Genomic DNA, 16,008 nt, shown 5'->3' with positions numbered 1-16,008 from the left:
CGGTCCGAGTCCTGCGGAGGCCGCCTCCGATGTGGGCTCCTGCGCGGTCCGAGTCCTGCGGAGGCCGCCTCCGATGTAGGCTCCTGCGCGGTCCGAGTCCTGCGGAGGCCGCCTCCGATGTAGGCTCCTGCGCGGTATCCCGCTATGGCCCACACATGATGACTATACAGTATACTATAAGATACATCATGTTCCTTTCTAGATGTGAGATACTGCTAATCCTTACTGTGCTTCCTTACACTACCTGTGATTGTACATGGGTTCTGCCTAATAATATCATTAGTAGGCTGGAAGTGATGAAACCAGTATTCTTTTTTTTTTTTTTGGTGGTACCAGGGATTGAACTCAGGACCTTGCACTTGCCAGGCAAGCACTTATTCCACTGAGCTATCACTCCCCTGAAACTAGTGTTACCACATTCTATTCTTGCATGTCTAGCTCCCTCTATAAAAGGAATGGAGATAGGACGTACATAGGCCCAAATCCTAAAGTCATGAAATAATCCTTTCACACAGTGACTTCCTATAATTTTATTCCGAGCAGGGCGGGGACATGGGCACTGAAGAGGCAAGGTCTTCGGGTCAGGAAAACTTAGTGTCCCAGCCTCATCATTTAATGTGCAGGGAGTGGGATTTACCAGGTAAGTGACCCTATTAACCTCTTTAAACTTAAATTTTTACAATCTGTAAGGACTAAAGTGACAAGAGAAGCCAGGCGTAGTGGCGCACACCTCCAATCCCAGCACTCAGGAGGCTGAGGCAGGAGGATCGCTGGGAATTTGAGACCAGCATAGGCTACAGTGAGCTCAAGGTCAGCCAGAACTGCAGAGCGAGACCCTGTCTTAAACAGACAAAAAAGAAAAAAAAAAGTGACAAAAGATTGAGGCACTTCTGGCCTGAGTGTAATCTACTCAAGAAACGTTAGTTTCTTTTCTAAGAAAAATTTATTCTGGTGTTAAGGAAAAGCAGACATCTGAGTTGGGGTCAAGCATGGTTTTCTGAGATCTTGGAAGACACAGTCCTATTACAAGCTGACTCTCAGTTTTGTCTGCAATGGAGTGGGCAAACTGCCTGGTCTCTCAAACTGCCTGGCATGAAATCAAGACACCAAAGGAAGAGAGGAGGGCAAACAGGTGACAGCCTGGATCCTAGCGTCTCCCTCCACACATGTTCCGCAGCCCACTGCACCCCACTTCACCCTTCCTTTTCCCTTCTCCTTGGTAGCAGAGGGGCCTCTTACGCTGGCCTTCAGCTGCCAAGTTCCTCTTCCCAAACAGAACCAGTGTTTTTCTGTGTATCCTCCATTTTTTATACAAACATGCATACTTTACCTTACGAACCTTGCTTTTCTCATTTAGCAATCTTGAAGATTATTTCACACACCAAATGTTGAGAGCTGCCTTGTTCTTAATTTATTATTATTATTATTATTATTATTATTATTATTTTATTTATTTATTTTTTGGCAGACTGGGGATTGAACTGAGGCCTTTGTGCTTGCCAGGAAAGCACTTAGTCTACTAAGCTACCTCCCCAGCCCCCTTAATTTATTTTATTTTATTTTTATTTTTATTTATTTTTTTTAATTATTTATTTATTTATTTTTAGAGTGTGTGTGTGTGTGTGTGTGTGTGTGTGTGTGTGTGTGTGTGACCAGCTCAGCCCACCAGGGGGCGGGGCTGGCTGGCATGTGGTGCTGGGGGATTGAACCGTGGTCCCTGTGCTTTGCCAAGCTTGTTCCAAGTAGGTGCTTTAGACCACTGAGCCATCTCACCAGCCCCTCTTAATTTATTTTAAATTGCTTTACATTTCATGTGTATACCAGGAGATAAACAGTGCTCCAGTGAGGAACACGCAGGCCAGCTCAGTTATTCTGCTATTATAAATAAACATGCAATAAATAGCTTGCATATGATTTTGTACATAAGCAAATATATCTATAAAATTAATGCATGCATTGTAAATTTAATAGCTGTCAATTGCCTTCCTAGGTGTTATACCAACACATACATTCTGAAAAGTATCACAGTCTTCCTAGGGCTGAGGAGATAGCTTAGCGGCATAAGTGCCTGCTTAGCAAGTGCAAGGTCCTGAGTTCGATCCCTGGTACTGAAAAACCAAAGCAAAACAAAAACCCAAACTCTTCCTAAAATGTACAGAGAAACCAAGAACATAAAAAAGGAAGTAACAGAGATGAGGACCTACAACCCTGTGGTCTTGGAACACCTGGATTGGCTGTTATTCCTTTGTTCTCTTTACAGTGATAATCTGGAACATTTCTGTGGACTAAATTGTTCAACGTGACAATTTAAAATGGAACATTAAACATTTTACTAATTTATAAGCCCCAGCTTAGCTGTATTTCATTTTGTCAGAACATCATGAAGAAGTCAAAAGTTTGGTAACATAATTAATCTTTATTTTTATTAGTACACATTTACAGTATATAATGACTACATTCATTGTGAGAGGTCAGTACATTTACATAACACATCTTAAATTTTTTGTCCCCCTTCAAAAAATATACCTTTGCTTTTCATGTATTTGCAGTGCTGGGAATGGAACCCAGGGCCTTGCGTGTACTAAACAAGTACTCTCCCACTGAACTAAACTCCCAACCCTTAAAACCTTTGGGTCTTAAATGTTTATTCTTGGACTTGTTCACTCTTTTAAACATTGTCAAAGACCCCTAAGAGATTCTGTTTATATGGGGCTCATGTATAAAATGTTAACATACTTGAAATTGGAACAAATTTTAAAAATAATTCCATTACATGTTACAAAATAACATCTTTGCCAGGCACGGTGACACATACCTGTAATCCCAGCACTGGGAGGCAGAGGTAGGAGGAACGCTGCAAGCTCAAGACCAGCCTGGGCTATACAGTGAGCTTAAGGCCAGCCTGAACTGCATAGGGAGACCCTGTCTCAAAAAGACCAATTAAAGGGGCCAGAGAGATGGCTCAGTAGAAAAGCACTTCCCTGGCAAGCTCAAGGACCTGAGTTCAACCCCCAATTCTGCCAAAAAAAAAGACCAAATAAAAAGAAAAACATATGCATGGTGCAGTCGTAGACGACAGCTGAATGCCTCTGTCTAATCTGTTGCAATATCACGTCTTATATCCTCTGGAAGACTACTGTATACGCATTAAAGCTGTTCATGGAACAGACTATGACACACTCAGTCATGCTATTAAAATACTTTGGACGCTGTAAATCCTGAAAGGGTCTTGAGGCCTTCCAGAAGTCCCAGGCCACAGTCCATGAACAGTCAAGGGTGCCCATTAATATGATGTATCAACTTCACTGGATTAAGCAATGCCAAGCACATCAGTATGCATGCTCTGGGTGTCTGGGTGGGCCGCGGAACATGACCGTGGAACGTACAGCTAGACGGTCCTCGCACCTTCCTCCCTAGCGCGGGCCTCCGCCCTGCTTCCCAGCCACCATGAGTGCTCCACGGCGGCCTTCTGCCAGATGCGCCTCCTGGAGTCAGCTCACTTGGGACTGGATTCCCCACACCGTGAGCTAAATGAAACATCTTTAACTTGTGGATGTTGGGCAGTGTCCCAGACCCTGAAATGCTGGCTATCATTTATTTAAACCAACTTTAAGAGCTGGGGATTTTTCTCAGTGGTATAAACACCCGCCTGGAAAGCGCTAGGCCCCAAGTTCAATCCCTGGTACTGCAAAGCAAACAAAAACCAAAAGACTAACTTTATTATTTTATCCCCTATATAATTTTCTCCAGCTTTATCGCAGGCTAAGCCCATGACACTGTACTACTTTTATTGACTGGATGCTGAAGTACATGGTTTTACACAGTTGTGGTCATGTGCAACTGGATGTATGCATATTTAAGAAGGTTTTTACATTTTTAATGTTTTCAAACAACATGTCTGTCACACACACACACACACACACGCACACACACATACACACACACACACACACGCACACTTGGAACATACCTACAATTTGGGCAGGCTCAGGAGCGGGAAGGCTGTCTTTATTTCAAACTGCTCCCGCTGAGGTTGCTCACCAAGAGCCGGAGGGTCTGCCCCCGACAGGGACGCTCTCTTGACAGGCAAGTTGGCACGAGCTGTCAGCTGGGGTGCAAGTGCGCCCACTGGCTCTATTCCTCCTTGAGGACTTCTCCACGTGGCCCCGGCTTCCACAGCAATGTGGCTGAGTTCCAAGAAGCATCACAAGAGAGAAAAGGTTATTTTATTGTGAACTGCCAATTTGAATATAATTCTAATAACATGGTAACACCAGCTATAATCAGAGACTATCCCAGATAGTCATATCATAGTTTTCATTTCTCTGCTAATTTTTTAGGCATGTAGAACTAACCTTCAAATCATGCCCAGGTATACTCAGGACACTCGTAAGAGCAGCCAGGCATCGATACCCTCAGGTACAGACCCCAAGGCTGTGCAACAGTGCGTTCTGTTTTGCTCTTTCATTCTCCGGCTTACACACCACAGTGCTCTCGACCTCGGCCCGGCACCTCGGCGCTGTGCTGTTCACCTGAACAGTCTTCCTGCCTAGGTCTACCTCTGCTTAAACGTGGATTTATACATTCTCAACCCCACTCTGGCAGCTCATCAGGAATACGAGCCACTTCTTTTGCTTAATGATTATGCCTCCTGGGACTAATCTTGATGGTTACCAAAGTTATAAAAATGCAGGAGCAAAGACCAAGTAGGGTCCCCTTCCTGAAGCTTGGGCTGCAGTGGAATTATGGCCCCTGCCTTGGTTTGGTACATCTGCTCTTCACCCTCCACTACAAAGCTCCAGCCCATCCACCCTCAATTTCCAGGAGGCGACTGGCAGTGCCAAGGTTCCAGGGCTCTCTGTGAAGTGTCCAAGACCACCTCCAAATGTCATATTTAATTAGATTAAAACTTGGACGGCTCTTTGTGTATCACAGGGAATCCCTGGTAACATATCTCGGAAAATTCTAGGTTAACATGGTTGCTGTTAGGTTTGCAGTAAGGCACAACCCCAAAAAAGAATCCTTACGCAGGGGAGATGGCTCAGTGGAATAAGCGCTTCCCTGGCAAGCGCAAGGGCCTGAGTTCAATCCCTGGTTCCACCAAAAAACAAACCAAAAAAGAATCCTTAGGATGGTAATCAGGCTTTCCATGTCCAAAGGACACCATAATAACCAGATTCCAATGCCCACCACTGATCACAGAGCCGTACAGACCTACATGACAGGCCAGGCTGCTATCAAAGAACTGTCTTACCACCAGATCATCAGTCCACTCATTATGCTTAGTGGGCGAACAGAAAAGACCCTAAAGAGTCGTGCAGCAGAGTACTGAACGCTTAAGTAGTGCATTAGGAACACAGAATCAGGCCTACTCCCTCCTGAAAGCCAAGCATAGGACCTACAGTGAAACAGACGGCAGGAGCTGCGTAAAATAAGAGATCTTCTAAGGCAGATCACCCATGACAGGACAGCTCCCAGCAACAGATTCTGTGAGGGAGAAGGAGCTAGGTGAAGTCTACCTCCCGAGAGACAGGGAGCGTGGGGACCTAGGTCCTAGGAACGAGGACCACGCTGGTAGGCATTTTTCATGAATATTCAACTCTGCAGCGCTAATCACATTTCAGTATTTGACACTTTTATGTTTGGCCTACAGGTCTAGGACACTCACTTAGGGGATGTCAAAAATAATGTTTTATGTGAGGAAAAGCAGCTATGTTGAGTACCTAGCTGTACAGTAACAGAATCATATTCAGCTCTTCCAACTCCTAACCCAGTGCCTCACCCACTCCTCCAAGGCAGGTAAGTGGGTGAGAAGCTGGAGGCGGAAGTAAAACGATGGGCCCAGCTAGGCTGCTGGGAACTTCACAAGGCAGGTAAGAGGTGAGAAAGAGCAGGGGCAGTGCGGAGAAAGGCCTTCACTGGCCAGTATGGGAGTTGGCGTGATGACTGATTCAAGCACCAAGTTTAGGCTGACATGGAGTGGAGAAGTGCGAGGAGGGCCAGATAAACAACTGCGATGTCCTGTGTAGTAAGACATGACATAACTTCATGGGGCTTTGAGATCACTGTTATTAACAGAACAGAGTGTAGCAGTGTGTACTACACCTAGAAGGCCGCTGCTGTAAACCAGGGGGAAGGCAGCAAGAGGGCAACCACGGAAGAGTGAGGAAAACTGACTGAACAGTACGGCACTCGGGAACTTAGGAGCAGACTGTCCAAGAATGAAAAGGAAAACTCAGAGCTGCTAACGGGCTTGATGGCGTAGAATGAAGGCTTCACTGAACAGATTAGTGTCTTTATGTTGGAGATGTTAATTGTTATGAGTGTAAGAAAAAAACAAACAGCTTGAAATTTCAGATTACATCCCAGCTAAGTGGCGAGAGCTCAATCTCCTGCAGAAAATAAATTTTAAAGCACATGGTTCAAAAGGGAAGTGAGTTCTGTTGGATATTTTCTACTCATAAAAACCAACATGTAGCTTTCTTTCATATGATTTTATTACTAATAAAAACAAGTTATGAAAATATTTCCTTTGGAAGATATAGCAACTCCAACCTTTACAAAATAAACACTCATAAGCATTACAATATATAATCTTCGACATTGTTTCAGAACCATAACCTGTGAAAGCTGGAAGGAACGTCTTCTAACTTTAGCCATGCGTTGTGATGATATTCAAGTAGTTAAGCCACGGTGTAGAAATAAAGCACGTCTCTAGTTCATGGGGCCAAAGGAATTTAACTTTTGAGATCTGAAGTTCTTTTATTAGGATAGGAGGTTGGACAGTGGACCCACCTCAGGCAGCCCAGGCTGGCTCTCCTTCCGTAATCTAAGAGGGCACAAAGGCAGAAGGCCCTGCAAATCCACCTTCCGCAGGTTTCCTGTCGTTTGTATCTAGGGAGCAGAGCTCCTAAAAGATTTCTAACTGCCTGTGAGCTCTAAAATGCTGATCCTATCATGGTGTATTTGCAAAACAATGCTTTTCCAAGTCTATAAATTCCAGCACCGTTACCCATGTGATTGAGATAGCTCACCTCAACAGACTTCCTTTAGGAAATGTCACCCTAAAAGCATCAGTTAAAATCAGCATGCTTAAAGTTCCCCTTTGGGGTCTGTGCTAATATCGTTGGAACAATTAAATGCCTATACCTTGTACCCTCCTATTTGCTTTGAAATTTTTTCTCTTTAAAATAAAAAAATAAATAAATAAAAACAAAGTTCCCTGTTGGAACTACTGGCAAAGAACCTGTCTCGGGGTCAAGGATCTAGCTCAGTGGAATACTTGCCTGGAAAGCACACAGGCCTGAGTTCAATCTCTTGTTCCGCAAAAAAAAAAAAGAAAACACCAAACTTTCTCACCAAGGCGCTAACCCTAGAAGAAAGCTCCTTACTTTGGAAGAACCATGGTGAGGGGGCGGGAAGCAGCCCAAAGCTCTCCGCTCGCACCTCAAGGTGCCGGTCTCCCCAGCGGGAGGGCTCACGGTGCGTGACAGGTGCGACAGGCACTTCCTGTGCCCTCACCGGCCTCCCACCCTTCCTCAACGTTAACCTCACTGGGCTGCAGAGTACGGGCAGGCGACGCCACATGCAGCACGCACAGCAGGGCTGCCTTGACGACGCAGCGCTGCGAGGTCTATGGCTTTCTTTTTCCTATGTAACAAACTCTGAAGTCAATCAACTGCATATTGATATATCTTTAATGTTTAACCTAACCATCTTTGCAAATAATTCCATAGAGGAAAAAAGACTAGGAAGTAAAATAGAATTGTACTTCAAAAATTATTTTAAAAATATATAGTCAAAAATCCTCTGAGTGTTGGGTTTAGCAACAAAGGGTGGTATCTACTAGGGTGACCCTTATGAAACTTAGGGTTTTAGCAGTTAAAACGGTCAGATCTTTGTAATCTTATATCGATAATGTTCAAGCTAACAAGATCCTGAGAAGATTTTATTTGGCATCATACTATAAAGCAAAGAGAATTTATAGAAAATCACATCTCAAGTGAGGAGAAAATACCTCAAGATGGAAATGTGCACCATGGTCTGGCCACGATTTCTGTCTTGTGACTTGAAACTTGGAAATCTTGAAATTTTAAATTACCCATAAAATAGAGGACAACTACAATTATAAATGATAGCCAGCTGCTCCTGCTGCTGGGCCAGAAAACTAGTCACCAAGTTTGGCAACTTAAAGATACTGTTTAGAAGTCACATACAGAAGTCCCAGCATTAAAACGAAAAGGCACAGGTATGAGTTAAAAGTGTGATAATCATTTATGCAACCCTTGACAATAAGGCGATTCATTTGTATTAACACCAGTTAAGTAGGCACCTATACCAAACTTCAGCTTTGGTATCCTAGAAGAATTATGTTGCAAATGAATTAATGTAACACTAATTATAGCAGCATAAGTTTCTTAGGCTCCTTACAGTAAGAGAGTCTGCAACCCATCTCCCATCTGTACCAAAAATATATTTAAAAATTATATATTAGTCATCAAATTTTTTTGTTTTTCTTCAGATAACAAGCTTTCTCCTCTTACCAGTGCCACACTAACAAAACAAACAAAATCAAAAGCTAACAAAACACTTGCTACACCCTACTAGCTACTCTTAATTGAAAACATACCATATTCAAAAATGGTATTTATTTATAAAATTTATTAAGTATAATCAGTGAATAAATGCAGATTTTCCATGTGTGTGGCTGACGAGATGTTAAAAAAATCTAGGTGTCAGCAACGACGCGTGTTCACTTGGAGCTCTGGAGCCATTTGCGAATAACCGCTCCAGTACTGCTGGCTACTACGCAAAGAGCGCCGCCCACGGTCCACCAGGTCGGGATATCGTTAAAGAAAATAATCTGAAAAATAAAAGCAAAGACCACATCCATTGTTTTTACCATGGCTACGGGTCCTGCTTTCTCTATCTGAACTGCTTTTGTGATAAATATCTGACCCCCCAGACCTAGGAGCCCGATGAGGATGAGAAACAGCCTGTCCAGCCCGCATTTGGGCAGGCTCCACTCTCCTAGAATAAAGAGGACGGTGACGCTCTCAGCCAGGCCGAGTATGACATAGTACCAAATGCTCAGAAAGTAGTCCACAGATTTTCCCATTTTCCTCAGGATAACTAGAGTCAGTGCAGCGAACACGGCATGTCCGATGGCTGCCAACGTTCCCTGAAGGTGGGCTGAGTAGCTTCCTTCCGTCCCCGCAGTGTTGGACCCAAACAAGAATGGTGGTCGCACGATAAGGGTCACTCCAGTGATTGTGAACAAGGTGAACAAAGCATCCCAGAGGGAATACTTTTCCTTGAGAAATATCCAAGCAAACAGAGACGTGAACACGGGGCAGCTAAAGGAGATAACTGTGGCGTCTGCGAGGGACGTGGTCTGGAAAGCATAGTATATAAGGATCATGGCAGAAGAACCAAGGAATCCTCTGAGAATGAGGAAACGCCGTTGACCTTTGGGGCCTATAAACCCAGTTCTGCAAATTCAAACGAAGAAATGCGCAGTAAATCAACTTGGTATGTTTTTAAATCAAAATGTTTAACAAAACACTTCAAAAATATCAAATATAAAAAATAAGGGAGTAGTAATTACAATATCTACCATGATTACATATATACCCTCTAAAAAAAACTATGTTCTAAATATAGCTGATACTTAAAGTGTTCACAATAGAAGTAAAAATAACACACAGAATATCACAAATAGTATTGACCAAAAAACAGTACATATATTTATCTACCTATAAAGGTATATACTTTATACACTTGCAAAAAAGAAAAATATATCTATAGTAGTTGTACAAGTGGATACGTAATTTTCTCAAATTTTCTGTAATGAAAACTTTTTTTTTTTTTCCTTTTTTTGAGACAGGGTCTCAGTATGCAGTTCGAGCTGGCCTTGAACATACTTTATGACAGCCCAGGCTGGCCTCAAACTCACAATAATCCTCCTGCCCAGCCTCCAGAGTGCCGGGACTACAGGGGTGCACCACATACCCCACGAAGATGTTATTTTTATAATAAATTCAATTTCAGGTTTAGCAACAGTGTATGAAGGAATTGCTCCTGACTAATGTGTATTTTCTACTCATGGGTTTTTTTCCTTCTTTGGTACTGGGACTGCAGTTGGCAACCTTGTACTGGCCAGTCAGGCGCTGCGCTGCTGGGCCATATCTCTGGCTACTTTATGAGCTTGTTTTGTTTCTTTCTTTTCTTTCATTCTTTCCTTCATTTCATTTTTTTAGTTTTTCTTCCCGTCTCATGAGTTATTGACAAAAGTTGAGGCAATGCTAAAATATACTTTTTTCAGATTTTCAGACAGGAATTTTTTACATAGTTAAAGCTGGTCTTGAACCCACTATGGAGCCCAGGTTGGCCTCAAACTCACAGCGATGCCTCTACCTCGACCTCCCAAGTGCTACAATGACAGGTGTGTGCCACCACGCTCGGCACGATGCTAAGATTTATTTTATTTTATTTATTTTTTTTTTTTTTGCGGAACTGGAGATTGAACTCAGGCCCTTGCGCTTGCCAGGGAAGCGCTTATTCCACTGAGTCATCTCCCCAGCCCTAAGATTTATTTTAGCCACTGAATAAGAAGCAACTTTTTATTGTTCCCATGAAGAAAACATTCTGACACATTCAAAAAGAGGCAGTGTTTGGGGAAGTATAGTAACTATTATCCTTTTCAATTCAACATTTACCAAACAGCTACTCTCTACATACATTCTGGCTAGGCAACAACCGGATCTGTGTTAGGACCACAGTTCATTCCAGTACCACCTGGTGTGACAGGGACGCTCCTGGACATCTAGAGTTAGAAAAGCAAATGTGGTCAACTTTGGCCCATAATTTTAAAAGCCATGAGTCTGCTGTAATGAAACATAAAATGCTTCACAGCAGATGAGGGCCAAGGGTTTAGGAAAATGCTTCAAGTGTCTTCCCTTGACAATGTTATTCCCAAAGGAAGAAGATGATGACATTACCTCAGTATTGTGCTGTCACCTTCAGAAATTTCTGAAATATAATCCTCAGGTTTTAAAACACTGACTTTTACATTTACACAGGAATTTCTGACAACACTAATCTTAGTAATTTTTACTTTTCCACTAATTCCTCAGGATATGGACTAAAACTATTTTAAGTGAATCTGCATAATGACCGGAAGTGCAAAGAGACTTTGGGGGCAAGCCACTGAAGCTTTTCTTAAGAGTAAGAAAATTAACTGAGGAACAGGAATGAGAAGAACAGTGCCTAAGAGTCAGGAGGTGGCCCAAGTGAGCTGCCCTGACACGTTACATTTAGAGTTAAGCACTTTTGCTCAGAGACAGGATGAGCCAGGAGCCAGCAGAGAACCAAGTGGCTCCCATCACAGGATTCTGGGTACACCTGGGTGTACAGATTGTGATTATGACATGATTATGTACACAGATTAAGGGGAAGGATAGTTTTAATCCTGGGGACAGGGACTATGGAAATAGCTCAGCGGTCTAAGCACCTGCCTGGTAAGCACAAGGACCTGGGTTTGATTCCCCAGTACCACATGCTGTGCCCGTTGTGCCAGCCACCGAAAGTGGGCATGGTGGCGCACGCCTGTAATCCCAGGGCCGGGGAGGCTGAGACCTCCCCAGAGGATTCTACAGGGAAGGAAAAGAAGGATGAGATGGGGCAAGAGTGTGTCCTTCTATTATTATGCTCTACACAAAGCACTCTGACCTAGAATAAGTCTTACTTGACTCTCGGAAGAGCTTCGCTGGGCACAGGACAGAGAGCAGCATTCCTTCTGGCTTACAGAGGAGGAAAGGGACTATCAAAGTAGCCAGGGACACTGCTCCAAGCCAGCCAACCACTTTCTGGAGAAGACAAACTCTTGCTGTAATCATCCCTGTCTACCCTGCTAAGGGATGAGCTGCAAGCCAAAAGGCATCGCTAGCCCTAGGACGGACTACTACTTCCTTTCACTTTGTTCTTCCAAATACCAGCCACTGAAAGAAAGAAGGGAGCAGAGTACAAACTGGAGGGGTGGGGGATCCTACAAGGAAAGCTTCGTCATCAAAAGGGGTGGCGAGGATAACTGTATCGCCTTCTTGGTCTTCTCTAGGCCTGGGGTATGCGCCTAAAGAGAAATTTCTGCGGGTAGGCAGGTCCTCGCAGATTTCACTAATCCAGCTGAGGAACACAGACTGACAAATTGATGACGAAGCGCATACTGTAGAAAAAATAATTAAGGCAGTTCAAAAGATTTACACACATTTATTACTTCTACTTTGTAGTTATGAAATACTTACTTTCTGTATATTAAGCAAGGGATAATAACTAGCATTTGGAACACACATCGAAATGCACTAATTTCTACAGCATGGACGTCTTGTATTTTTTTAACAAATAAAGAGGCCACTGAGAAAAGGAAGGCAGACAGTAATGTGTAAAACAAGCCAAGTCCAGGACAGGGCGCTTTCTTCTTGGCTTCTGAAAAAGATTAAATTCTGGTTAGTCCTTGCTTCCACGTGTAGGTATTAGCATTTTCATTTAGAAATTGAGAAAAATGGAGTGCTATCAATGGCTGCGGGGTTACAAACGCTGCCCCTGAGCACATCCCTTGCCTTCTGTATGCACCATTTTCCTCATCAAGTATGAAGAATCCACAGATGTAGGCAACAATTTAAAGTTGCATTTTTAAAATGCTGTTTCACCCTATAACATGGATTTCCCCACTTACACATCAGGAAGTAAAAAGCTCACCAAGATGGTGAGAGAAATCTTTAAAGAAACACTTTTCAAAAGAGAAGTACTTCCCAATGGTAGTATCTCACACCACCTCACTGGTGTGCTGGACTTGTCTGGACAGCAGTTTATAATTGTGTTATCTGGTTCTATATTGATAAACATTCCTCCAAAAACTTGCAAGCTCCTCCAGGGCTGGGACCTCAGCATCCTGCTCAAACCTGGAACCTGGAAGACCTTGAATAAACACACGGTGACTAAAGGAATGAGAGAACTTCACAGAAGAGTCAAGAGTCTAAGCCATCTCCCCCGCCCACATTGCTAGCAATGACACAATCTGGCGAGACCCTGTTATACAATCGTGAACTAGCGGTCGCGCCTTTACTTCTTACTGTACACAGCTCCTCCTCCCAGCTGAGGGCAGTGCTGTCTAACCCTCCGAATGCCCTGTGCCTTGCACAGAGCTGCTTCATCTAATCCCTGCCTCTTGGTTCTCTCTTATCTATGACACTTAGCTCTCTCCAAGGCATCACCCATTCAACCGATTAATAACCACCTGTGCGGGTGCTATGCTTTCGCTCCAACTCCCCGCGCTTCAGCTTCCCATTGTAAGAACTGGGCCTGTCTTTAATCTCTATCTTCTCCTTGGGCGGGGGACCACGAGCTGGAGCGGGGTCAGCAGAACCCAGCCCAGGACAGTCTGCACCTAAGGCGCACATTCGCCACTTTCAAGTCAACACAAAAACATGGAGAGAATAAAAAAGCAGCTCAACTGCTTGTCTGCTAAGAATGTATCAGAAGTGAATGATTTTGGATGGAAAACTAGGATTATCATTCCAATCTAGAAAGGTACAATGTGGTACTGAGCTATGAAACAGTATTGCATAATGTTTTTTTAAATGTCATTTATTTAAAAAATAAAAATAAATGCCATTCTTTGATAAGTATAAATACCAAGCAATACATTTCAAAATCCTCATTTTGCCAGGCATGGTGGCACTTGCCTGTCAGCCCAGCACTCAGGAGCCTGAGGCAGGAGGATCGTTGGGAGTTTGACACCAGCCTGGGCTACAAAGCGATTTCAATGCCAGTCTGAGCTGCACAGTGAGACTCTCTCAAAAAGACAAAAAATAAAAAAACAAAAGTTTCCATCAGATCTTGTAGGAGTCACTCTCCCTGGACCGTGGAGGGTGACTTCCTGTTCAGGGGCTGGCAGGCATCCTCTACCACAGGGCCCGAGGCCTCCGTGGCCCCTCTGGAGCCACGCGCTCACACCCACAGAGCTGCATGGTGCATGCCCACTCAGGCCACGAGAGGAAGCTTCAGAAGACTTCCATGGTGAGAACCACAAGTAGTACATGGCCGGCCTGTGGCTGGCCTTGGAGTTCGGCTTCTGAAATTTCAGAATTCAGATCCAAATAAAACAATTCTTCTTAAAAGAAACTCAACCCCCACACAGAACCTCCGCCCTCAGATGGACAGCATGAGAAGATTAAGGACAAAAAACATCCCTGGTTTTTAATTCAAGGATTTTCTCCAAACTAAACTCATTAATTTTTCTTCAGGAATATTATATTTAACACGATACTTTTAACACTTTTAGATCGTAACTTCATACCATTGGCTCTTTTTCTTTAAAAATATATACATTTTTCTTTTTATTTCTTGGCCTGTAAACACTTCAGGTTCACCAGGACAGGACAGATGGTAGAGGGCCTACTGAACTCGACTACTTGTTAATGCAGGTGAGGAAAGGCTCTACTCCTTTAGACCTTTTGCATAATAATTTCTATTTTTTCAGTCAACGGAGATGCTCAAGGTAATGAGGTTATTCAGAAAGACACTTGCCCATGTGACATGCTACCAACATATCTAATAAGGTAGCAACTCTAAATAACTCAAACTAAGGGGCTACCACGTAATTTCTCCAAGAATACTAGAAACTAGCTGAGCTTCTCTATCCTTTAAGCTGGTGATTTGCAATTCTAGATGGGAATTAGAAGCACCTGACTGACTTAATTAATTCCCATACCTGCCCCACATCAACAGAAACGCAGCCCCTACACTATGAAAGGCTGCATGCGTCCGAGGACCACTGCTGGACTAAGCACTCCAGGAGGACTGAGTGTAAGGCACAGCATGGAGACAACTTTATCCTGTTTCAGCCTAGACTCTGCACTGTTCCCCAAACCCAGGAGGTACCTCAGTACAGCCTTAACTGCCCATTAAGGCTACCCAAGAATGTAAGACAGAATTAATAATTCCACCGAGCTTGAAACAGAAGTGTGTCTCAGACAACACAACCTAAACTTGGAACAAGTGTGTTTGCTAAGACAACCACGCAGCTCCAGAGTCGAAAATGAGACTGTCAAGAAGTGGCAACAGCACAGCGGTTTGGAGGGTTTCACAGCAATCTGTTTCTCAGAACGCTACCTAATCAGCTCCCCAAACACTAAAGAAATCCCTGCTGGTTAGGAACTTTTCTGAAGTTAGGGCACCGTTAGATTCCTAGCACTCACGCCGGTTTGTCATTTTGCTATCTGCTATCTGACTGGTCACTATTTCTTGATGATTCACAAACAAGAAACTCTTTTCCAAGAACTTGCAAGGACTAGCTCGCATGGTTTCATCCACAGGGTGACGCGGTGAGAAGCCTGCCGCCTTTAGGGCTGCACAGGTGGGACAAGCCCTGCTGTGGAAACCCGTCAAGGCTTGCATGATCCGAAGTGTGAACAGCTGTCGGCATCTGGGACAGAAACGGAACCAGAATTCACTAGGATTCTCTGAGTTGAGGAAAGTGCATCCCGGGAGGAGGGAATAACCGAGATGGAATTAAGGGACACAGACATCCCAGGTCTCGCTTAAGGGAGAAGCCCTAGGCGATGACCAGTGTGACTGTCTTGGAAGATCTGCCTTTGCTTCCGTCTAGGAATTTGTTTTCGACCCGCTCGGTCTCTGGCAGGCTACGATCCCAGCCCTGGAGATGCCCTCTGACCTGCAAGAGCCCCGTCTTGGGAGAAACAAACGAAAACTGCAAACCCTCGGCTTCCGGGACCTCACTTTCCCTCTCCGCGAGAGGTGGGCCTGGACAACCCCTCTTTCCGAGGGGCTCCGCTGGGACCAGCCTTGCTTTGCTCAGTGGCTAAGAGGTCGCCCGGTCCAGCCCGCAGGGGGCCACGGACTCAGCCCCGGCGGGCGCCCCGGCTTTCCCAGGCTCCGCGCTCCGGGGCAGCCTCCTGCGGCCGGCTTTCGGCCTCCCGCGCTGGGTCT

The 16,008-nt window shown here is 44.2% G+C and overlaps 1 protein-coding gene across 1 annotated transcript; it reads right to left on the bottom strand.

Annotated features, from left to right (window-relative positions):
* Positions 1 to 7,900: 7,900 nt before the first annotated feature.
* On the bottom strand, positions 7,901 to 13,457 carry Slc35g1 (solute carrier family 35 member G1). The gene is made up of 3 exons (XM_012513294.2): positions 13,295 to 13,457; positions 12,303 to 12,483; positions 7,901 to 9,491 (listed from the first exon to the last, which is right to left on the bottom strand). Exons 1-3 carry the CDS (start codon positions 13,455 to 13,457, stop codon positions 8,753 to 8,755), a joined length of 1,083 nt encoding a protein of 360 aa, XP_012368748.1. The 3' UTR covers positions 7,901 to 8,752.
* Between the last annotated feature and the right edge of the window lie 2,551 nt (positions 13,458 to 16,008).

Source organism: Octodon degus, unplaced genomic scaffold (genome assembly GCF_000260255.1).
Source record: "Octodon degus isolate 3935 unplaced genomic scaffold, OctDeg1.0 scaffold00010, whole genome shotgun sequence".
In the NCBI taxonomy this organism is placed as follows: domain Eukaryota; kingdom Metazoa; phylum Chordata; class Mammalia; order Rodentia; family Octodontidae; genus Octodon; species Octodon degus.
The sequence above is the reverse complement of the archived record's forward strand: the minus strand, read 5'-3'. Positions and strand labels throughout refer to the sequence as shown.